The sequence below is a fragment of the Trichomycterus rosablanca genome, chromosome 17 (genome assembly GCF_030014385.1).
Source record: "Trichomycterus rosablanca isolate fTriRos1 chromosome 17, fTriRos1.hap1, whole genome shotgun sequence".
In the NCBI taxonomy this organism is placed as follows: Eukaryota; Metazoa; Chordata; class Actinopteri; order Siluriformes; family Trichomycteridae; genus Trichomycterus; species Trichomycterus rosablanca.
In genome coordinates this window covers 6,918,543-6,939,463 of record NC_086004.1, presented here as the reverse complement: position 1 = coordinate 6,939,463, position 20,921 = coordinate 6,918,543, and the positions used below count along the sequence as shown (strand labels likewise).

At 40.2% G+C, this 20,921-nt stretch overlaps 1 protein-coding gene and 1 long non-coding RNA gene across 2 annotated transcripts in view; one reads left to right on the top strand and one right to left on the bottom strand.

The window, feature by feature from the left end:
- Positions 1–2,254, top strand: part of gli2b (GLI family zinc finger 2b) — a 70,408-nt gene extending 68,154 nt beyond the window's left edge. The window contains exon 14 of the mRNA XM_063013210.1: positions 37–2,254. Coding sequence (XP_062869280.1) covers positions 37–2,201 — 2,165 coding nt within the window. The 3' untranslated portion in view covers positions 2,202–2,254. The remainder of the gene's footprint in view (positions 1–36) is intronic.
- Positions 1–20,921, bottom strand: part of LOC134331708 (uncharacterized) — a 55,172-nt gene that overhangs the window by 30,743 nt on the left and 3,508 nt on the right. The gene's annotated exons all lie outside the window — the stretch shown is intronic.

The following is a 20,921-nucleotide window of genomic DNA, read 5'->3' as shown; positions in this document are numbered from 1 at the left end:
AAAAACTAATACGAATACCCGATGATTTTTTCAAAGGGTCCCTACTGGAGAGCTCCGGACATGTCGGCAATCTTTCCCTGCCCATCACCAGCCCACGTCTGAGTGACCTTTGCCCTGGCGAGACAACCGTCCTGTGCCAGCCAATGGAGCGTCGGGACAGCTTGGCAAGCCAATTGAGCTCAGCTTACACGCTAAGCCGACGCTCCTCTGGCATCTCGCCATGCTACTCCAGCCGCCGCTCCAGCCAGGCTTCTCACGCCGGACTGCGCCTTAACAACATCAGCTCGGCCGGTTCGTATGACCCTATCTCTACAGACCTTTCCCGCCGCTCCAGTGAGGCCAGCCAGTGTGAAGGCCTGCCAGACCTGCTCAGCCTCACTCCTGCCCAACATTACCGACTTAAAGCTAAATATGCTGCAGCAATTGGGGGCGCTCCACCCACGCCTCTTCCCAATATGGACCACATGAGCTTAAAGGCACGTATGGCCTTGCTGGGAGATTCTCACGAAACGTCTTTGCACCCACTTGGAATCCCATTAGTGCCCAGGAGGTGCAGTGACACTGGGTATGCCAGAGCTAGCATGATGCCCCATGAGGTTCCGGGAAGTATCGGGCGGCGTGCGAGTGAGCCAGTAAGACGGGTGATCGCAGATCAACAACACCTCCAGCAGAGGCAGCGTTTTAATAGCATGATCAATGTCAATCCATCCCAACACTTGCCTTCTAGTCGTCAGTTGGCAATGCAGAGCCACACCCGCTCAGATGGTAATCTACAACATCTTCCATTCCCTCCCCGGCCTCCCAGCATCTCAGAGAATATTGCCATGGAGACCATGGCAAGCGAAGTCAATGGTCCCATCGATGAGGACCTAATGTTGCCGGATGATATGGTTCAGTACCTTGCTTCTAATGGAAATTCGACACAACAAGCAGGCTCTGGGCACCGTCACCAGCACCAGCAGGGACAGGGCTACCTTAGCAATGGCACAGCATCACCTCAGGCATGTTTCTTCCAGAGGCGCATGGCTGTGGTGGACGGCTCTGTAAACAGCATTAACCGACAGACTTCAGCTTCTTGCCAAATAAGTCCAGCCCAACACAACTCATCTCTTAGTGCCAGCAAGACCCACATGCCTGTGCAGTGGAATGAGGTTAGCTCAGGGACAATAGAAGCATCTCCCAGCCAAACCAAGCAGCAGCATCAGCAGCAGGCACTGCACTGGGCAAATATCACTGCACTCCAACAAAAACAGAACTGTGGACCCTTTGAAAACCATAAATCCAACCAGCAAGTCAAAACCATGAGTCAGAACCTCGCACTCGCCGCTCAACAGAGGATGAACTGCGCCCAGATTCCTGCTAGGCAACAAGCCATCAAGACCGAGCATATCCATGCCCAGCATGGATACCACCAGGATAATGACAGAAGCAGCAGGCAGCATCCATCCTGTGGTAATATAACAGGAGGAAATGTGGGTTTGACAAGCCCATCCAGAAAACCATTGCAGCCCATGCACATGCCAAATAACAGGATAAGAACAAAGTCTGGTGCCAGTGAAACTAGAACCTGTGAGGATTATCATGGAGATTATTCCCACACAGGGACCGATCAGCAGAGCTACGATACTGTTCCCCAAAACCCGATCCAAAACGGAAACCACGGTCTGCTGCAGCCCAGGCCGCCCACAGAACCCAAACACTACGGCAGACAGCACTCGGGGTCACAGCAACCCGGATACCCGCAATCTCACTTCAGCCCTGTATACAACACCTCAGAGGCTAGCCCCAAAAAGCCTGTGGCTAACACCACAGACAGCGGTGCCATGTTCTACACAGGGCAGATCCACATGTTCGAGTCTAGCTCTTTAAACAAATCAGCTGCAACGGACGCAGTACTGATGGCTGATGTGAGCTCCCCAGGAAACAACCAAGTCTCCAGCACGGTGGACGGTATGGAGCAAACACAGATCGATTTTGATGCCATGCTGGATGACGGCGACCATGCCAGCCTGATGTCGGGAACTTTCAGTCCCAGTATTCTCCGCAACCTGTCGCAGGAGTCCTCCCGCCTCACGACGCCAAGTAACTCTGTAACGTTGCCCTCTGTTCCAGCAGGCGTCGGCAACATGGCCATCGGAGACATGACTTCCATGCTGACCGCGCTGGCAGAAGAAAGCAAATTTCTAAACATGATGTCTTAAAGAGTCCAAAATGAATTAAAATATGATGTAAAGAACATAGGAAGGACCTGAAGAAAAGTGGACGTTTTTAAATAAAGAATTAGGAATTGTTTTTATACGTTTTTGTATGATGTATCCGGTGTAGCACTAGTGTAGAGATTTTGTGGTCCTGTAGATTCCCTTATGTTAAAAAAGCCATATTCTGCCTTAGAACAATAATTATATGTGCTGTATATAAAAACTGAACATCAGAAAAGTTTCAGTCCAGTATTTTTGTATTTTCTTTTAAGGTGTTGAAATGAGAGTACTAATTAAGTGCCTTGCTATGCAAACGCATACGCAGGAAGCCAAAAATAAAGACTCGTGCAGAATTGGACTCTCTTGAAGAAATGTGTACAATATGTAAATGACTATTTTTTGTCTTGTTATCAAGTACAAAGTCAAAAATTCATCACACAGTTTGATGTTTCTGTATCCGTGTAATAGGAAAAGAAGGAAAAGGGACTTTTCACGTCTATCCTGGTCTCAGTGGAAATGCCGGATAGTTACGTTCCTTATACACTAACAGGTTTATCAGTACCCAAAGAAAGAAAGATGGAGCCAGTAATTGAGCGTATACTTCTGAATATTTTGGACTTTGGACTCTAATACTGATGTGACATTAATAATAATAGTTAATAGTTTTTTTTATATGTGAACAGACCATGTATGGAGCTGGTTATGTAAATATCTTTTTGTAAATTTTTACAAAATACAGTATTGTTGTTTTTTTTTTACTTGTGTGTTGTGTGGAATCTTTTCCCCATCTTCACCGGGTCTTATTATGCATTATTACATAATTATTTGTGTATCAGTAAAGTCTAAGTCAAACACCACACCACTTTACATACCATGATTACTTCTAGTATAACAAAAAATGTGAAAAAAACCCAAACATTTGTTGACTGTAATACAGGGTCTATTCGAAAACCTAGTGAGCTGCCTTAATGTCTTACTGCCTACCTAGGCAGCTGCCTAACTAGAGAGGATTCTAATAAGTCATTGACTTATAAGGCAGGTTATTCGAATGCACTATTTAGACAGCGATTCCATCAGTTTTCACTTACTAAGCTAACACAGTTAGCCTCATGCCATTCAAACCAGTGGGATGAGGTGGCACAACGTGCTAGCATGTTAACATCTCCCGTTGTGTACCGAAAAGGGTTACATTCGATGACAAGCCCGAATTTGCAAATAAATGACACTTGTGCATGTTTATACATCTGCATCCGTCCGCCATATTTGTAATTTTTTTGTGAGAAAAGTTGTGCCGCACTGAATGCTGGGATTGCCTCGTTATTCTGTCAAAATTCTGTTCAAATTTAAGGTGCCTTACTAGACAGCGTTTTAAGGCATCTAAGAATTTGAACAGCCTTCTTCTCGGGAGAGCACGTAGGATGACGTAAAATGCATCTATGTAGAGAGCTCACCAGGTTTTCGAACACACCCACAGTCTCATAGGGCCGGTCATTTGCAGAACCCTGGTGGGAACGAGGTTTTGTTTGGGTAAAATAATAATGGGAGTTCAATCGGTCTGTTTCACAAATCATACACTACTATAACAAATACACTATTTGGCCAAAAGTATTTGGACACCTGACTATGAGCTTGTTGGACACCCCATTTCAAAAACAACAGCTATTGAAACAGACTGACTTCTATGTGATCATTTCTGCTATAACAACAGCCACTTTTGTGAGAATGCTTCTCACAAGAATTTAAAGAATGTCTGTGGAAATTTGGGCCCATTCAGTCACCAAAAATAGAAATTAGGATAAAAAAGGATTTATCCTTGAATGAAATTAAATACAAAGTACAATTAAGCACGTCAGTAAAAACACTGGAAATCTTTTTTTTTGTACTTTAGTCAGATTAAAAAAGATTCAAGAAAATGAACAAATACCAAACTCTTGTTTTTATTACAAGTATAGTGATTATGGGTAAAGCAAAATAGGCATGCGCATACAGAGCAACCTGCTAAAGTTCGATGCCATGTTTTCCAAAATGAGCAGTGGCATTTTGGCCAAAAGTATTTGGACACCTGACAATGAGCTTGTTGGATGTCCCATTAAAAAAAAATGCTACAAAAATAGTGTGACCTCTATGTGATATTTTCAGCTATTACGACAGTTGCTCTTTTGAGAAGACTTTTAAAGTCAAAAAGAACTTAAAGTATGTCTGTGGGAATTTGGGCCCATTCAGTCACCAGAAATAACAATGGATTAATCCTTGAATGAAATAAAAAAACGAAGTACAATTAAGCACGTCAGTGAAACACTGGAAATCTTTTCTTTGTGCTTTAGTCAGAGAAAAAAAATTCTTGTTTTTATTACATGTATAGTGATTATGGGTAAAGGAAAATAGGCATGTGCATACGGTGCAACCTGTTAAAGTTCGCTGCCATGTTTTCCAAAATGAGCAGTGGCAGACAGGCCTGGGGGAGCCAGCTGCTGAAAGTACATTAAACACACTTGAAGGAGTAAGAGGTCCAGGGACGAGGCCTTTGGAGCGAGCCGCAGGAACAAATGGTTTTGTTCTGACAGCGAATTCAGCTGAGACCTCGTTTGATCTGGGCTTGATGATAGCTGGAATTTCTTATTCTCTCTGAGAAACAGAGGGCAGGAATAATAGCCCGAGGACGAATAGAAAAAATAGGAAAATCTTAACAAGTACTGATGTCGGAGATGAGAGTGGAAGCTGAGTTGATAAGAAACGTCCAGCGCTTTGATCAGATGGGCACTGTAGAGGGGTGACCCTGCTCACCTTTACCACATACCTGCTTTCTTAATTAATTAGACACTTTGTGAACTAAGAGGCTATGTTATTAAATAGACATTTTATTTAGTTTAAATGCCACTGATTTGTGCTTGTGGTTGGTCGTAATAGTAAATAGCTCAATGCAAAATCTGGAATTTGGCTTGGAATGTTAAAAAATATATATATTAATCCCCAATGGTTTGTTCTTGGTTGAGCCACCATTGGTAATTGTTACCGCCAGTAATCTTTTTGGATACATCTCAATTAATTTGTAAAATGTCATTGAATAATTGCAACTGCATACTTCTGGACTTCTCTGGGCATTGTTTATTATTGGTAGACTGATTTGGGGTTGACAGTGGTGAGTTTAGCGTTTAGCACATTTTCTGTTCATGTTCTGTTTACAAAAAAACCTAAAGATACTGTATGTTATTACACATAAATATCTAATTGCTACAAATGTTCCTGTTCCTATGACAGAACCAAACCACATACCCCCACTATACTTTACAATTGGGATTAGGTGGTTAAATATTGGAATTTAGTGTTTGGTTTGTTTGTCCAATGTATTTTTTCAATTAACTATTAAAGTATATAAAACATGACATTAAAATCCTAATTATAAATAATAATAATAACATTTACTTTCGCACTTGCAGTCTCCGCCACATACATCGCAGGCTAGACATGCCTCCTCTGACGTGTGCAGCCAATCGGTTTTCTTTTTTATCGACAGTGTGTGATTGCTACAGAGAGCTCTACACATTTGTAGGAACATGCTCGGCTCTTTGTTTTCCCTCTCAACTTGTGCCGGTGTCTTGATTATGCAGTACTAGAGTCGAAGTTGCAGCAGCGAGAAAGTGACTTCCCATCCAGCACATTAGACACATCTAGCACATCTCTATCATAGTTTTTGTTATATGTTTTAAAAATAGATAGAACAATAAAAACGCTAGCATGGCACAATCACTTCTTCACATTTCACACAACTTCTTTATAGAAATTGTACCTGGTTACTGTGAGGATGTCCATTTCAAGTCTATATTGCATCAGTATTGCAACTTCAGTGGAAAAGAAAGATGACTTTCACCAATTTACATCAAACGTCTTGTCAGAACCATGAAAAAACTACTCATTTAGCCTGGCATCTTGACAGGTTGTGCAGGGACAGTCTCAGTGTGGTCAAACCGAGGTGGGCTCCTTACACTAACTAACTAACTGGACTAAGATTATAACCCACATCTTACTCTGAAGTAATTAAACACTGCAGTTCTGCCGATCTCTTCCCTTCATGCTGACAGATCAGTTCCAGCCTGATGAAGCCTCCTGTGTCTCAGTTTCCTCTGTAGCTAGAGCTCACAGCCCGGAGCTTTCTTCAGAGGCATCGCTCTTTCATCCAGAGGATTTCAAATGAGGCATCCATGTTAATGTGTTGCCCAGTTCGGTCACACGGGATGTCTCTGGACCACGGTGTTCTCCAAAGTTTTTGAATGGAGACTTCCATTCGTGTCACGATGCAGTTAAACATTGCTGTCTCATGTTTGAAAGACGCATTAGGGTAATTTTTCTGTAAGAGTGGCAACAGTTGGGTACTATTAGCTGCACCATTACCCCACAGATGGCATATTTTAAATAGAAATTTATAAAGATTACAGAAATAATACAAAAAAATATGGCATTTTTGGAAATCTTCTTGCTTAAGGTTGACTAATAACCTGGTAACATGAAAACTACACATCAGTGTGTAGCAATTGTGTAAACTGTGTGTGTATTTCTATGTGTGTGTATGTGTGTGTTAATTAGGTGTCTAGGCCTGACAATGTACCGGGGGGAAGTAGCCGTGCGTTTATCTGATTGATTGGGCAGCATGTGTGTGTGGCTGTATGGCCTGCTCTCACTGCCCACCCAATCCGTCACTGTGCTGTTCATGTGGACAGCAGCACTACATTACAGCATCGTTAGCCCAGTGCTCCCCTGAGCCCCCATTCTCAACACACCCCATTATCAACTCCCACAAGTCCCTCTCAGCACTGCCTCCTTCATCTGTCTCTATCTGTCTCTATGTCTCTTTCTTTTCAGTCAGTATGACCGAACCTTTGATTATTCTGCACCTATGTCCTGTATTAAGTTGCTTGTTTTAAGTTCGGTGGCATATCGTGTCTGATCATGTACGTTGCAGTGATGGAGTGTCCGTATTAAAGCGAATTATCTTATTCCAATTATACATTTCTGTATCACTCATTTGACATTAATTTAACAATTTGGGCTCCACACACGATATTATAATGTTATAATGATGTTAAATAAAGGGCGCCCAGGTGGCGCAGCGGGATATTTCACTGACGCACCAGCACCGGGTTTCTGAACTCCCGGGTTCAAGGCTCGGTGTTGCCACTGGTCGGCTGGGCGCCATCTGGCGGGCATAATTGGCAGTGCCTGCTGAAGATACAAATTGGCCACCGTATCTGCAGGGTGGGGACCGGACTATATGTGTGTGGGTGGGTCTTCATACGCTGTGTAAGGACCCTGATTGGCAGAAGAGACATCCATGCAGGAAGCACGGACGAGAAGAGGAGGGTTTTAAACGTGTAAAGAAGGCATGGGCAGCGGCGTGCTCTCCTTGAATGCAAATCTGGAGTCTGTCAGCAGCGGAAGAAGAATAGAAAAATGGGGAGAAATTGCATAAAAATAATATATATATATATAAAAAATTATGTTAAATATTTATATATTTGGGACAATACACTGTATAATAAGGAGACAAAACTTGCAGGCCATATCAGGTAAAATATACGATAAGATAAAAATGTTGACTAATCATAAAATTATTATATTTATAATTCATTAATAACAATTTAGTCTGCATAAAAGTATCAGAAGTAATGTTTACATTTTTATTTTACACATGAAGGCCCCTGTCCTTCAACTGTGAATAAACAAGAATCTGCATTCTGTTTGTTGCTATTGTGCTGAGGGTAATGATTGAAAAAATCTTGACCAATGGGTGAGATAACAGTGTGCAACAGGTAAGGTCAACAGTGAAAATAAAACAGTAAGTGCTTAAAGAAAAGAGGACACGCTGATATTATGGCACCATACTCTAGTGTTGAATGTAATGCTACCAGTCATAAGCAAAATCCAGACAAACTGGGCAATACATTAGCATGGATGCCTCATTTGAAATCCTCTGGATGAAAGAGCGATGTCTCTGAAGAAAGCTCCGGGCTGTGAGCTCTAGCTACAGAGGAAACCGAGACACAGGAGGCTTCATCAGGCTGGAGCTGATCTGTCAGCATGAAGGGAAGAGATCGGCAGAACTGCAGTGTTTAATTACTTCAGAGTAAGATGTGGGATATAATCTTAGTCCATGCTCGGTGTGAGGAGCCACACTCAGATTTGACCACACTCAGACTGTCCCAGCACAACCTTTCAAGATCCCAGGCTAAATGACTTACTTTTTCATGGTTCTGACAAGACGTTTGGTATAAACTTCTCTCCTTTCTACTGAGGTTTATATAAACGTGTAGAGCTCTCTGTAGCAATCACACACTGAAGATTAAAAAGAAGACTGATTGGCTGCACACGTCAGAGGAGGCATGTCCACCCGACGGCTCTCCTCGGCCAGTATGGGTGCCATGTATGTGGTGGAGATCGCAAGTGCAACAGCAAATTATACATGATTATATTGGAAGAGAAAGGGAAGAAGATGACAAGATCAGACAGAAGACGGAACACCCATCATGCCTTTAAAGCCATGTAGTTATGCTATTTGGATTTAGAAAAATGCCTGTATTGCTTAAATGGCCACATAATCTTAGACATTTTTCAGCCTTTTAAAGCCCCTATTTTAACATTAAGGCTGAGCAATCTACAGAGATGATCGTCCTGCATGCTTTACCTGCAGAGTCGACTCCTTCGAAGTGGAGCTGAAACCGAATCCTTGCCGGTGCTGTGAGGATATGTCAACACCACTCACCCTCAGGGACCAGGACAGGCCACTTTCTTACACACTGTCTCTCAGGTTAATGGCTTTAATCGCTTGCCGTGCGTTTAAAGAGCTTCTCTCTCAAACATTCCCTCTGACGAGATGGACTCAATGAAAAAAAAAGCCTTACCACAGTCTGCTTCTTATAAACCATTTAGTGGGAGTTTAAACATAGGCCAGAGGCAAAAAAGAAGCTATGCTGGATGATCCTTAAATGACAGATACTCTGGAGGCGAAGAGAAAGACTGAATATTTCCTATGTGGTACAAAAGGGGAGACAAAAATCCCCTGGGGGCAATTTATTGGACGTATTAATATCACATGTTTCTGTCCTACTGACTTTTGCAACCTCATTATAACAAGACCACTGTACAGCCAATATGAGGGACGGGTTTCTACCTTTGTAAACGGCAAGGGGTCACAAGTCTGGCTCTGGTGAATAATAATATTTCGACTGTATAATTCCACATTGCCGAGAGGTCAGACTGTGAAAGGTACCCTGCAGCGGAGTTATGAGAGGGACTTCTATAACCTATTTTGAGAGCCTACTCACAGTTCTCAGTAAGTACGGTTGATGTACTGCATCTCAAGAGTCTATCTGTTAACATAAGGACAAAGCCGGTACAGAATAAAAGACAGAGGGAGGTGTAAACACTCATTCTTATGTGGGCAGTAGTTTGCAGCCCAGCCTCATCTGGGACTTCTAAAGGAATGCTAAGTCTGCTCTTGTGGGCTGGGTATAATTTGACAGCAATCTAGCTGCAGAAATCCAGTCCAGCTGCAGACAAATAGGCCCACTTGTATTTTCACATCCCCTTTTCCATGCCTGCTAATGATGGCAGCCCCTATTTACGCGATCCGACTCTTCTTTCTGCCTGGAGCCCCCATGCAGGAAGTACACCTCCATCGGAACATGCCGCTATGGGTTCCAGGTAATGTACTGCGAACTAATTATTGATCGGATCAGATTTCCTTTTGTCCAAGATGACACTAGGGGCACAAACCTTTTAAAATATGTACAGCTGATGTCAAAAGTTTACATGCAAAAAAAATCTGATGGGTCAAAACATATACAGTACATACACCAGCGTATTATTAATTTGCTTCTAAAAGTTCTAAAACGTCATTTAACTGTGCATCATGGTTCTGTAAACTAACCATGGAATATTAAAGTAGTGAGATAATAAGTGCATAAAGTTGTAAGATATGAGACAGGACATCATCTCATCATGCAATAAAGAATCAGTAAATGTGGTGAAATGATAAAATTTTGGACCAAGGAGGGTTGCAAAAACATGTTTTGCTATACAAGTGTTTATGAAACTACAGGCCATTTCGGAGTCAGACAGGCTGTAAATGATAAACGTCACAATGAGTTTAAATTAAAAGTCCCCCATTCATGACTGCAGAAGTGATCACAGTTTAAAGCATTACTGCAATTACTAAACAATTATTAGCAATGCTTTAAATACCAGCTCAAACACCACTAAGTGTCATACTGAGCGGTTTGAGCTACACATCTAAGCCGGAGCCTACAGGAACCTGTCAAAACGGAGATAAGATCTGTCACAACACAGGAGAAAGGGCCCTCACAGCTAAAAGATTAATGAGAGAAGAATGAGAAGATGTACCAGCTAATGTTTAAGTATTGTTTACACATATATGAGATGTCCATGCAGGTGTTATCCTACCCAGTGAGCTCAAAGATTGTTAAGACTTGAAAAAGATGCAATGTCGGGAATTAATGGTGGTAAGTGATTGTAGGTCATGCTTGAAGGTAAAACTCAACCAATCAGCACAAGAAAACATGCTCATGAATGCTTTGGTGTTGGTTGAACTCTATGCTTAGTCAACTCTGAGCCATTAAAACCAGAGAGTATTTTTTACATATCATTAATTGTCCAGCAGAGACATCTTTGTAAATAAAATACAGTTGAAGTGATTTTTAAATGAGACAAAAACAAAATAAAAATTAGTCTATCCTATACTCAAAGGTAGGGATTTCAACACATGAGAACATGGTGTGATGTGTTAATGAACCAGAATTTGTGTTAGCATTGGCTGCAGGAGGCTACATGTTTCGCTGGGGTTACAGACTGGCTTGTGTGTAGCATCTTAACGTTTACAGGTTAGTCAGTGTCATGGAATAATTAAACATAAATATTCATGCGATGGTATTATGCAAACTAGCATCTGTTTTTAAATAACATGCCATCTGTTTTTGGGACTTAAAGGGACGATTGTGCTAAAAAGCCATGATGAAGACTTAATTTTGACCTAAATAGATCATTTTTGCATTGTTCTTTTAGAGATATTCCTTTATTATTGTGATGAATTATACACACTATGATCCTGAAAAGCTCATCAAACAAGCAAAAACGTTTGTGAATGAATTATCTGCTATTAGGTTTGTTCTAGTTCTCATTAATTTACCAGGGTGCGTGTAATATTACATACAGAAATATTTTCAATACACGCAGTAACTGGATCATTAGGAATTGTTTAGCATAATAGCTACAATGTACTGAATCACAACACAGGCATAAGTATGAGCTGCTCTATTGAATCAGGAAACCATGAAGGCCATGAAAGTGAAGCATCCTGAAGGTGAAATGTGTAAAGAACCCTGCTTAACACATAGCGAACACACCTCCCACACACCCATCTATCACTTCCTCTATTACTCTCCCAATTCTCCAGCCCCTGAGAAGATAAAACTTGGTGTTCTTTCAGTTAAATCCAGAGCAACTCTCCGCCTGCTGGCTTTTAGCACCCAGAGGTGTAAAACACACACATTATAGGTGGGAAAACATTCCCAGAATCCCTAGGGATCCACAACAGCAGAAAAAATGCAGGGGCCAAAGATCACGACCTTGCAGGACAGTGAAAGATGCTGAGTCTACTGAAGCACAGGCCCCAAATTACTTTTCTAAGTGTTTCTGTTGCAACACACATGATCCAACTAATCCATTAAAATTTTGGCTGCTTTTATCAATTCTATTTCAAACTTAAGGTTTTAAAGATTATATAATGCCTTAGAGGATGGGCTGGGTCAGTTTCATGCCAGCTTTGTTATTATAAAGTGTCCTTCAGTTAATAGTTCTTCATATTTGTGTTAGTGCTAAAATAAACTAATCAATTTACACCAATCATAACTTCTAATTATTTTATCTATAAAAGTGATTCATTGAGTTTGTGTGTCATTGACAAATCATCATGTTTTATTAAGGAACCAAAAAGGTTCTTCTATCCTATTACAGTAAAGAACCCTTTCTGGCACTGCTATTTTTTTTAAAATATATTTTCTTTATGCATTTTCTCCCATTTTTCTCCCTCTTTAGCACGTCCAATTGCCCCATGGCATCATGCTTTCTCTCCACCAATGCCGAACGAAGCTAACCCACGCCCCCTCCGACACGTGGCCAGCGGCCGTATGCATCTTATCACCTACACTTTGACGAGTGCAGTGCAGCTGGTGTACGGGGGGACACACCCTGAGAGCACTCTTTTCTCATCTCTGTGCAGGCACCATCGATCAGCCAGCAGAGGTCGTAATTGCACCAGTCATGAGAGAGAGACCCCATCCGGCTTAGTCCCGCCCATATGAACAACAGGCCAATCGTTGTTCATGTGGCTGCTCAGCCTCAGCCGGCAGGCAGAGCAGAGATTCGATACGATGTATTCGAGATCCCAGCTCTGGTTCCAGCGTGTGTTTTTACCGCTGCGCCACCTGAGCGGCCTGGCACTGCTATTTTTAAGTGAACATTATTTAAAACATTTCAGGTCCATTAGGCATGGGCCAATCTTTGTTAGGTTTAAAAACCAGCCAGTACATTAAAATATGCATTGTTCGTTAAGTGGGACGAAGTAAAGCAACTTTTAGAGAGGAAAAAAAATCATAAAACTCATGAAGTAAAGAACCATGTTAACCTGCACTAAGCAGTGTTAGTGTATATGATGAGGACGTATCTCAAATAGCAAACCCAGCTGAGAGAGGTCATGAATGACAGTTCCCCAAGCTGTAGACCTGCAGACTTACTGACTTCTCACCCCAACTTCTCTCTCCTTCCTGTTTCCTTCATCTATTCCACCCTCCTCTCCTCCAGAGACTCATTAAACCCCACTGCACAGACACCAACATGGGACTAACTCTGACCTCCCAAAAACCCCCAGACCCCTCAGTTCAATGAACGCTTACTCACTCATGTGCTCAAGTTCTTACTCCTCCAGCTGCACAATAACACACAAGCTAACATAAGCTCTTCAAGGCGCAAAAATACATTTCTGTGAAAATGGCATTTATAGGAGGTTAGCACATAGGATACTATTGCTAACAATAAAAAACATAAATGCATGTCAGACATTTGCATTAAGGGACCTGGGTGATACCCCAAACTCACAGCAGTCGAGAGTTTTATGGCTGGCGAACAGAAACAGCATCTTACATCAAGTAATTTTACCAAATCTGGACGTTTTACGAAGTCAACAACCCTAAACATAAAGATAAAACTCAAGACTGGTGTAAGTGGTGATGCCACAGTTGGTTGAGTTGGTTTGGAGGCATCACAGGAAATATTTCCTTTGTATTTTTGTCAGTTAAATACAGTTTAATACATTTATTAATACATTTTTAATTAATACACGTTTTTATTGCAGTTAAGCATTTAATAATATCATGTTAATTAATTACAATGTTCATGTATTTAAAAAGACATTCCTAATTTATGATAATGCTAATAGCTAACATTTATTCACTAATTAATTCACTAGCATACATTCATGCTGTAAAAACAAATCTAAATAAATGTATGATTAAATCTAGGACAGTATGCATCACATATTAAAATAGCAATGATGATTAATTATGATCAAACTAATATAAGTTGTAAATATGTATAAGATGCTTTGTTAATAAATTAAATAGATTAATAAATAAATAAATAATAAAAGAATAAAATTAAAAAGAGAAACACCAATCAATATCATTTTGTGGTTCAAGCATGAGATGATCAAAAGAAATGGAGAGCAACCGTTTGGCTGCTAATATTTCAGTCATGCCGGAGTGTTAAGAGAAACCATCCCGTACAAATCCCTCTACGCTGTCAACACAAACGGACTCAGTCCTGACAATTCAGGAGCACTCTCTCACAACCCCTGAACCCAAAACACAGGTGCCAAAGCTCTTTCATCTCCGTAACAGTCAAGGTCAACAATGTAATGGTGGTTTGAACATAAATAATATATCTTATATCTTCACAAAGCCGGTCGGTTTAAAGAGCATGCTCAGTGGTGAGCTGAAAACAAGATACTACAGCAGACAGACAGAAGTGAGAGGAGTTCAGAACAAGAGAGAGATTTTCAGATACCGCTCTGAGTGGAAAGGCCCAAAACAAAAAACAAAGATATAAAGTCTGTTAGAACAAAAAAGAGACAGTTGTTGTCTTATGTACATGCTTATGAATATGAGGCAATTCCAAACAAGTCAAATAGTGGCTGCCCAAGCTACAGATGCATCAATCACAAAACTGGAGGAAAATGTTAATGTATGAGGAGAAAAAAAGACTTCTGATCTTCAAATTCATAATGTCTTGTAGATTTACTTGTATATTTACAATAATTACAAACAGCATAAGCAAATTGAAAAGACTCTATTAACAAGAACAGGATCGTAAGCTTTACAAGGTCGGGATTGATGACAGGGCTGCTATTTAGAAAGCTTTCTATCACAAGTAACTGCGCAATCAAATTCAAATCAAATCTCATTTCAGGATTCAGCATATGTATAGATGAATTTAAAGATGATTTAAAGGTGAGTAGAGTGCCTTCTTGAGCTGAGTATTTAATAGTGCTTACCTCCTTTTTGTTTCATTTTTTGGCTCTACATAGAGAAGTTTGTATCTGAAAATATTTGTTCTAGTCAAAAGCACTTATCCTAGCCAAAAACAAATTCCATACTAAAAATCATTGACCCCCCCCCCCCCCCCCCCCCAATGCTGCATATTAATTACTTATTTTATTTCTTTAACCGTTTTAAAACAAAGGATTTAGAACACCGATCCGCCTCTGATGCTCTCTGAATCTACTTTTACGCTTGATTTGTTTAATCAAAAGCACCAGAACACTTTGTTAAGCTAACATGAACTTAAAATGTATAATAACAAGTCACAGCATAGTAATAGGTGTGCATTTAAAATAAGATGGTAGGGAGATAAAGTGCTACTAAAAACAACTTTTCTCCCTTTAATTTCCCTTACTGTAATTCTGCATAATGCAACGATTTTAATGACCAGCTTTCATAAGCTGCCGCTTTAGTGCTGTTTTTCTCACAGTAAATAAAAGGCCTAGAGCTGCTGTGTTTGATCAAACTTTTTTTTTTGGAAAGTGTTGTAGAGGCTTAAAACTGACACCTGCTCACCAGCCAAATCCAGGTAAAATTGTCATAAGGATATAATTCAATTCATGTACATCCCGCTTTCATAAAAAGCTTACACTGATGCATATTATGTGTGCATATGTTTAGTGGTCAGTTACAAACTTAATACCAAGTCCTAGTTTTTGTTTTTCAATCTATGAGTGGGCTGCAAAGTTCTTGTGTGGACAAACATCAGAGCTATCCTGTAATCGGATTATAGGCTTGATAATGACCTCGCATCAGATCCACCTGACAGCATGTAATGAGTGTTGGTGACAAAACTGAGTAAGCTCGATTTAATGCAGCCAAGTGGCGTTAGGCCTCATTTATGCAGAGGTGCTTGCGTGGCCTGTCACAGGCTAATCATCAGCAAGGATGATAGATGATGTTTATTTTGTGGTGATGGAACACAACCCCCTGGCCGATAATAATTGTAATAAAAAGGACGGATCAAGCTGGCTGAGTTATTAAATTATCATAGCATAATTTGCATTAATGTCGACGGGGGTGCTGCCTCACAGCCGGCTGTGTGGCTGCTCCAGAGAAAAGGATTTTTCCACACATCTCTTGTCCTTGATCTCCAGAAGGTCCTTTTATTATTGCTCTTCCCATGTTATACTCATTGCCTAGTCCAGGCTGCTAGAAGGGCAATTTAAAGGCAAATACATGGGGTTGGCACCCGCTTGCATTAAAAATTAAACTGCCATTCTTATTTTTCATTCAGTTTGAATTCATGGATTTTTATCAATATATTTAATAGACATTCACATCTATTATTAATATATTAATTCTGTTTTTATATTTTTATACCAAAATATATTCAATTCATAAGAAGTTATTCATGCCACCCAGCAGGCTGAGGAAGGAAATGGTTAGCAGTAAAGTTGGGGTGGGCTTTTTTTTGGGACCAATTTAATTTGCTTGGTACGAATTCAAATACAACCACATCATCTTCATAAGAGCATTGGATATGTAGCTACAATAAGATATGCATTATTTCTTTAAAAACATTTACCAAAATAACAATTATGAAAAAAACAATTGTAAAATAAATAATATTTAACTAGCACACCAGTGCTGAGATTCTGAACACCCCGGTTCAAATCTTGGCTCTGCTACCGGTCGGCTGGGCGCAGAAGGCAGCCCTTCTGTAAGTCCCCCACCATTTTTACTAAAAACTGTTTACCAATCAGGATCTCACCAGAAAGCACCATCAACCAGATAGCATGAGTCTGACTCCATGCCATTCAGTGTGTAGTGGGTTATTAGCGGGCTTCTGAAATTTCTGTATATGCCACAGCCGCCCTCCACACACGACCCACGTTTACTCCCTGCATTTAAAGTTCTCTGACCGGGCAAAAGAGAGGCCTTACAAAGCCATAATAATAGCTCTGATATGGCACACAGTCACACTGTATACTTTTCATGTTTAACTACAGACAGCTCGAGGTTACAAATCTACACACAGTAATGGAGGGCTGAGAAGGGCAGACAATACAAATAATTCAACAGTATGATGATTACAGAGTGGAGAGGTCCCGTCCCATCTGAGAAGCCTATTTTATGTTTCTGCTTAAGATCTGCACTTACATGTGCTGTGATATGAGATCTGTAATAAGACCTTAACAGAGATCTGAGGTTCGCATCGAACTTTGCACTAGCTTTACTGAAATTGGTGCTGAGATCTGCACTGAGATGTACTCATAGCTCATGGCACCTGCACTGAAGTTTACTGAAGGAAATCTCCTCTAAAAAAAGAAATGTGGATTGAAAGACAACTGCTCTGAGATCTGTATCTAAAGCTCGGACCTGTTACTGTATGATTTATGCACTGTGATGCTGCCACATGGCCTGATGGTAGTGGTCTATTACTTTAGCCCACCACCACCACTGAGATCCAGGTTTGAATCACAGCTGTGCTACTGACTGGCCGGGCATCTACACAGACATGATTGGCCATACCTGAGAGGGGGAGAATAGCTGAAGCTCTGCAATAGACTGGCAACCTGTCCAGGGTATTTCTACCTTGTGCCTAGTGTTTAACGATTAAACCGGACCCGCTATAACACTGACCAAGAAAACATGGTTGAAATTAAAATGAACGATTTAATAAAATGAATAACGATTTAAAAACACCATCAATATACTGGTAACGGTTATAAAAATACCTTTGATTTTAGTGCTAAATATAAAACTCATCTTACACTCAATTTCTTCAAGTGCTAAATGCCTCAGAAACATAAAAGGATCTGGCAAAAACACTTCCCGGGTGATTTACCATCTCTCTCCATTAAATAATGTTTATAGATGGCAAAACAAACAATAATAAACAAAAGAAATCACACATAATTACCAGAAGTGGCAATTTCTACCAGATGTGAAGTGGGCTCTGACCTGGTTGCATTAAATACAGCACTTGATTACGAGCATGCACTCACGGCTGCTTCAAGCCCCTCCTTAATGAACCCGAGGTCAAAGGTCAGCAGAGTAAAAGAAGATCAGAAGGGCCGAGGGCCTCGAGTTTAGACATCATCATAAATTTACCAGCACAGAGGAAGCCATCTTTTACCCAGCTGTTAAAAAATAACATAATCACACAGCACCAACACTTACCGTGTGCCAAGAGGTGCAGAACTAAAGGAAGTGCCCTAAGCTGTGATAAATTTAACTACACACTTACAAACACACACAAGAAGGGTTCTTTTTAAGCTTTTGTTTTAATACACTCTACAGGCAAAACTGTGCAACACCTGACCATTACCTTAAAAAAACAGATATGGCAGTTTTTGGCACTGGGTGGAGCAGCGGTCTAATGTGCTTTACCACCACTGTTGAGCTCATGAGTTTGAATCTGTGCTACTAGCATGGCTGGGCATCAAAAAGGAATCTGGTTGTACCTCAGAGAGGAAGGCTGATAAGGTTGAAGGTTGTTAGAAGGTCAAAAAAAAAGTTTCCTTTAGTCAGGGCAGGAATGGGCACACAAAGCAATAGAACAGAATTTTTTGCAATTTAGAATAAAAAATGTGTAGATTAAGGGGGGGGGGGGTGAATTATGATTTTCACTGTCACTTAAAAATCTTTGTTATTAAGAACTTCTGCTCCACAGATTTTAGTGCTTTTCCTGCTCTAACAAATATAATTAAAGTCATTAGTTAATTAATCAGACCCTTTATGTTCAGGTGCATCCTGTTTGCTTTTAGGTAGCATTGAAATGAGGCCGGAACTCGATTGCAGTCCACCTGTTACAATTAGTTTAAACAAGCACATCTGGATCTATAAAGGTCCACAATTTTAGACTTCACTGTGGGGAGAAAAAACAAATCATGAAGTCTGAGGAATTGTCCTTAGACTAAATAGGACAAAAGAAGAACCCAACAGTGGAAGATCATGTTGGAAGGACAACTATTTACAGAACTCTATAAATCAAACCTTTATGTCACCTGGCTAATACAATCTAATCTGTGAAACATGGTGGTGAGAGTATCATACAACTGAGGTGCTTCTCAGCACTGTTGAGGAAGCCTGATAAGAAATGAAGGACAGATGAAAGCAGTCCAATACAGGACCATCCTTGGAAAAAAACCTCTTTCAGAGCACATACAAATTCACACCCATGCAGACCCAAAGTCTACAGTCAAATAAACACTAGAGTGTCTTTGGGTAAGTGTCTTTTGTGAATACATAAATTCTTTTTTTATCTTAATCAGGTTTTTTTATTTTCTTTTTCTTTTTTTTTACCGCAGGAATGCAACAGGTCAACTGTAGAACTGTTTAAGATTGGAAATAATCAGCATCAATGCTCCATCTAGTGGAGATTATGTTTTTAAGCATGTTTTAAATTCTGTGTCACGAAAGTGGCATGGGTAACTCAGTGGTTTTAGATTTGTGTTAATTAAAGTGCAGGAGTTGATCGTATATTGCCTCACATTCAATTTGCATCAAATAAACACTCTGCATTAAATAAAAAAACTAGTGGTAAGTAAGTTACAAACAGTTATCTATAATATGACTTTCTTTCCACAAGACAAGCAATATACAACATAACAAGCTATAATAAATGAGCTGTTCTGTTGAAAACATGTTTGTATACAATTTGGAAATTTTAAAAACCTATAGCAGGCAGTACTAGCTAAAAAAAACCAGAAATGTACTATAACTATTAAAAATTATAAATAAAATAACACTGCCCCAAGCAAAGCTTATTAATATACAGTAAAATAAATTAATAATTAAATTAATTAAAAATACAAATATATAAAATCTCATTGTGAAATTTATAATCTCTACATTTGTGAATTAGTTTTTAGTTTAGTGGAGTAGAATTTTAGTTTTAATGATATAAAAGTTAATACGGCTTTTAAAAATATTACTGTGAACATATTTTTTATTGAGCCATATTTTGCTCTGTGCAGGCATAAAATATTTGACCAAAACTATGTGGATATCTGACCATTTGATGAAAATCAACCCTTTCCATAAATACACATTTTTGTTCTTTATTTTCCAATACATTCAATGTTTCAGATATGTTTACACAATTTCATTAAATAAACATCTACCTAGTGTATTATATCAGAAAAAAATCAATAAACTCTTAAATATGTATTACTAAATAAGCTAAAGACATTCAAATGTTGTATATAAGCTAAGGGTCTACTTGTGAAAACTTATAACCCTGAAATACAGTCCTGACATGTTTGTGTTTTTTCTTAATCATGGCACTTTGCATTCGCTACAGCTGCATTAGCGCCAGAGTTTTGAAAAAACAGAAATCTCAGTATAAAAAGCACATTAATATCTATTATAAAATTCTCATCAAAATCAATTTAAGAAAAACCAAACACACAAATGAAAAAAATCCAAAAGAGCTACATATAATGGAGCAGTGAATTAAACCCAGCTGAGATCCTGGCATTCTGTGTGATACTGCGCTGCATTGTGACTGTATTACAGCCCACATTCTGCTCAATTACGTTTTTATAATCAAAATGGATGATGTGACGTGCAGTTCACCCCCTACTGTCCTCTCAACACGAGACATTTTAATGTCAGCCTGACAGGCCTCACATGGGCCCTGACATCCGAGGACATGCATACTAATCAGGCCGATTAGGGGACGTTACAACTTAAGCCAGGAAGGAGAGGCGGATCTCGTAGACCTCCAGGTCTGAATCTAATCTCATACTGCATACTTTCTACGTTCTTCCATGCCAGAGAAATGTACACCTCGCACATTCTGACCTCCTACACAGCCGGCGTCTGCCGCAGTTCGGTGTACCCAGCATGCCCTGGGCCTGGTGGGCTCCCACGGGCCTGTGCCCGTTCTCCACCATCTGCTGTGATTTATAGAAAAGGCTCGATGATTTATGGTGCAGTCATCGCACAATGAAGTCATTCTCTTTCACTGGCTCGACCTACCTGACCCAGCCGCCACTCCCGGCCAGGTTTGGGAAATGTGCGCTAATCGTACGCTAAAAAGATGCTTAAACAGTCAGGCCTGGCCAGGAGAACTAAGAGCCTTGATTAAAATTAATTTTCAGCATAGGGG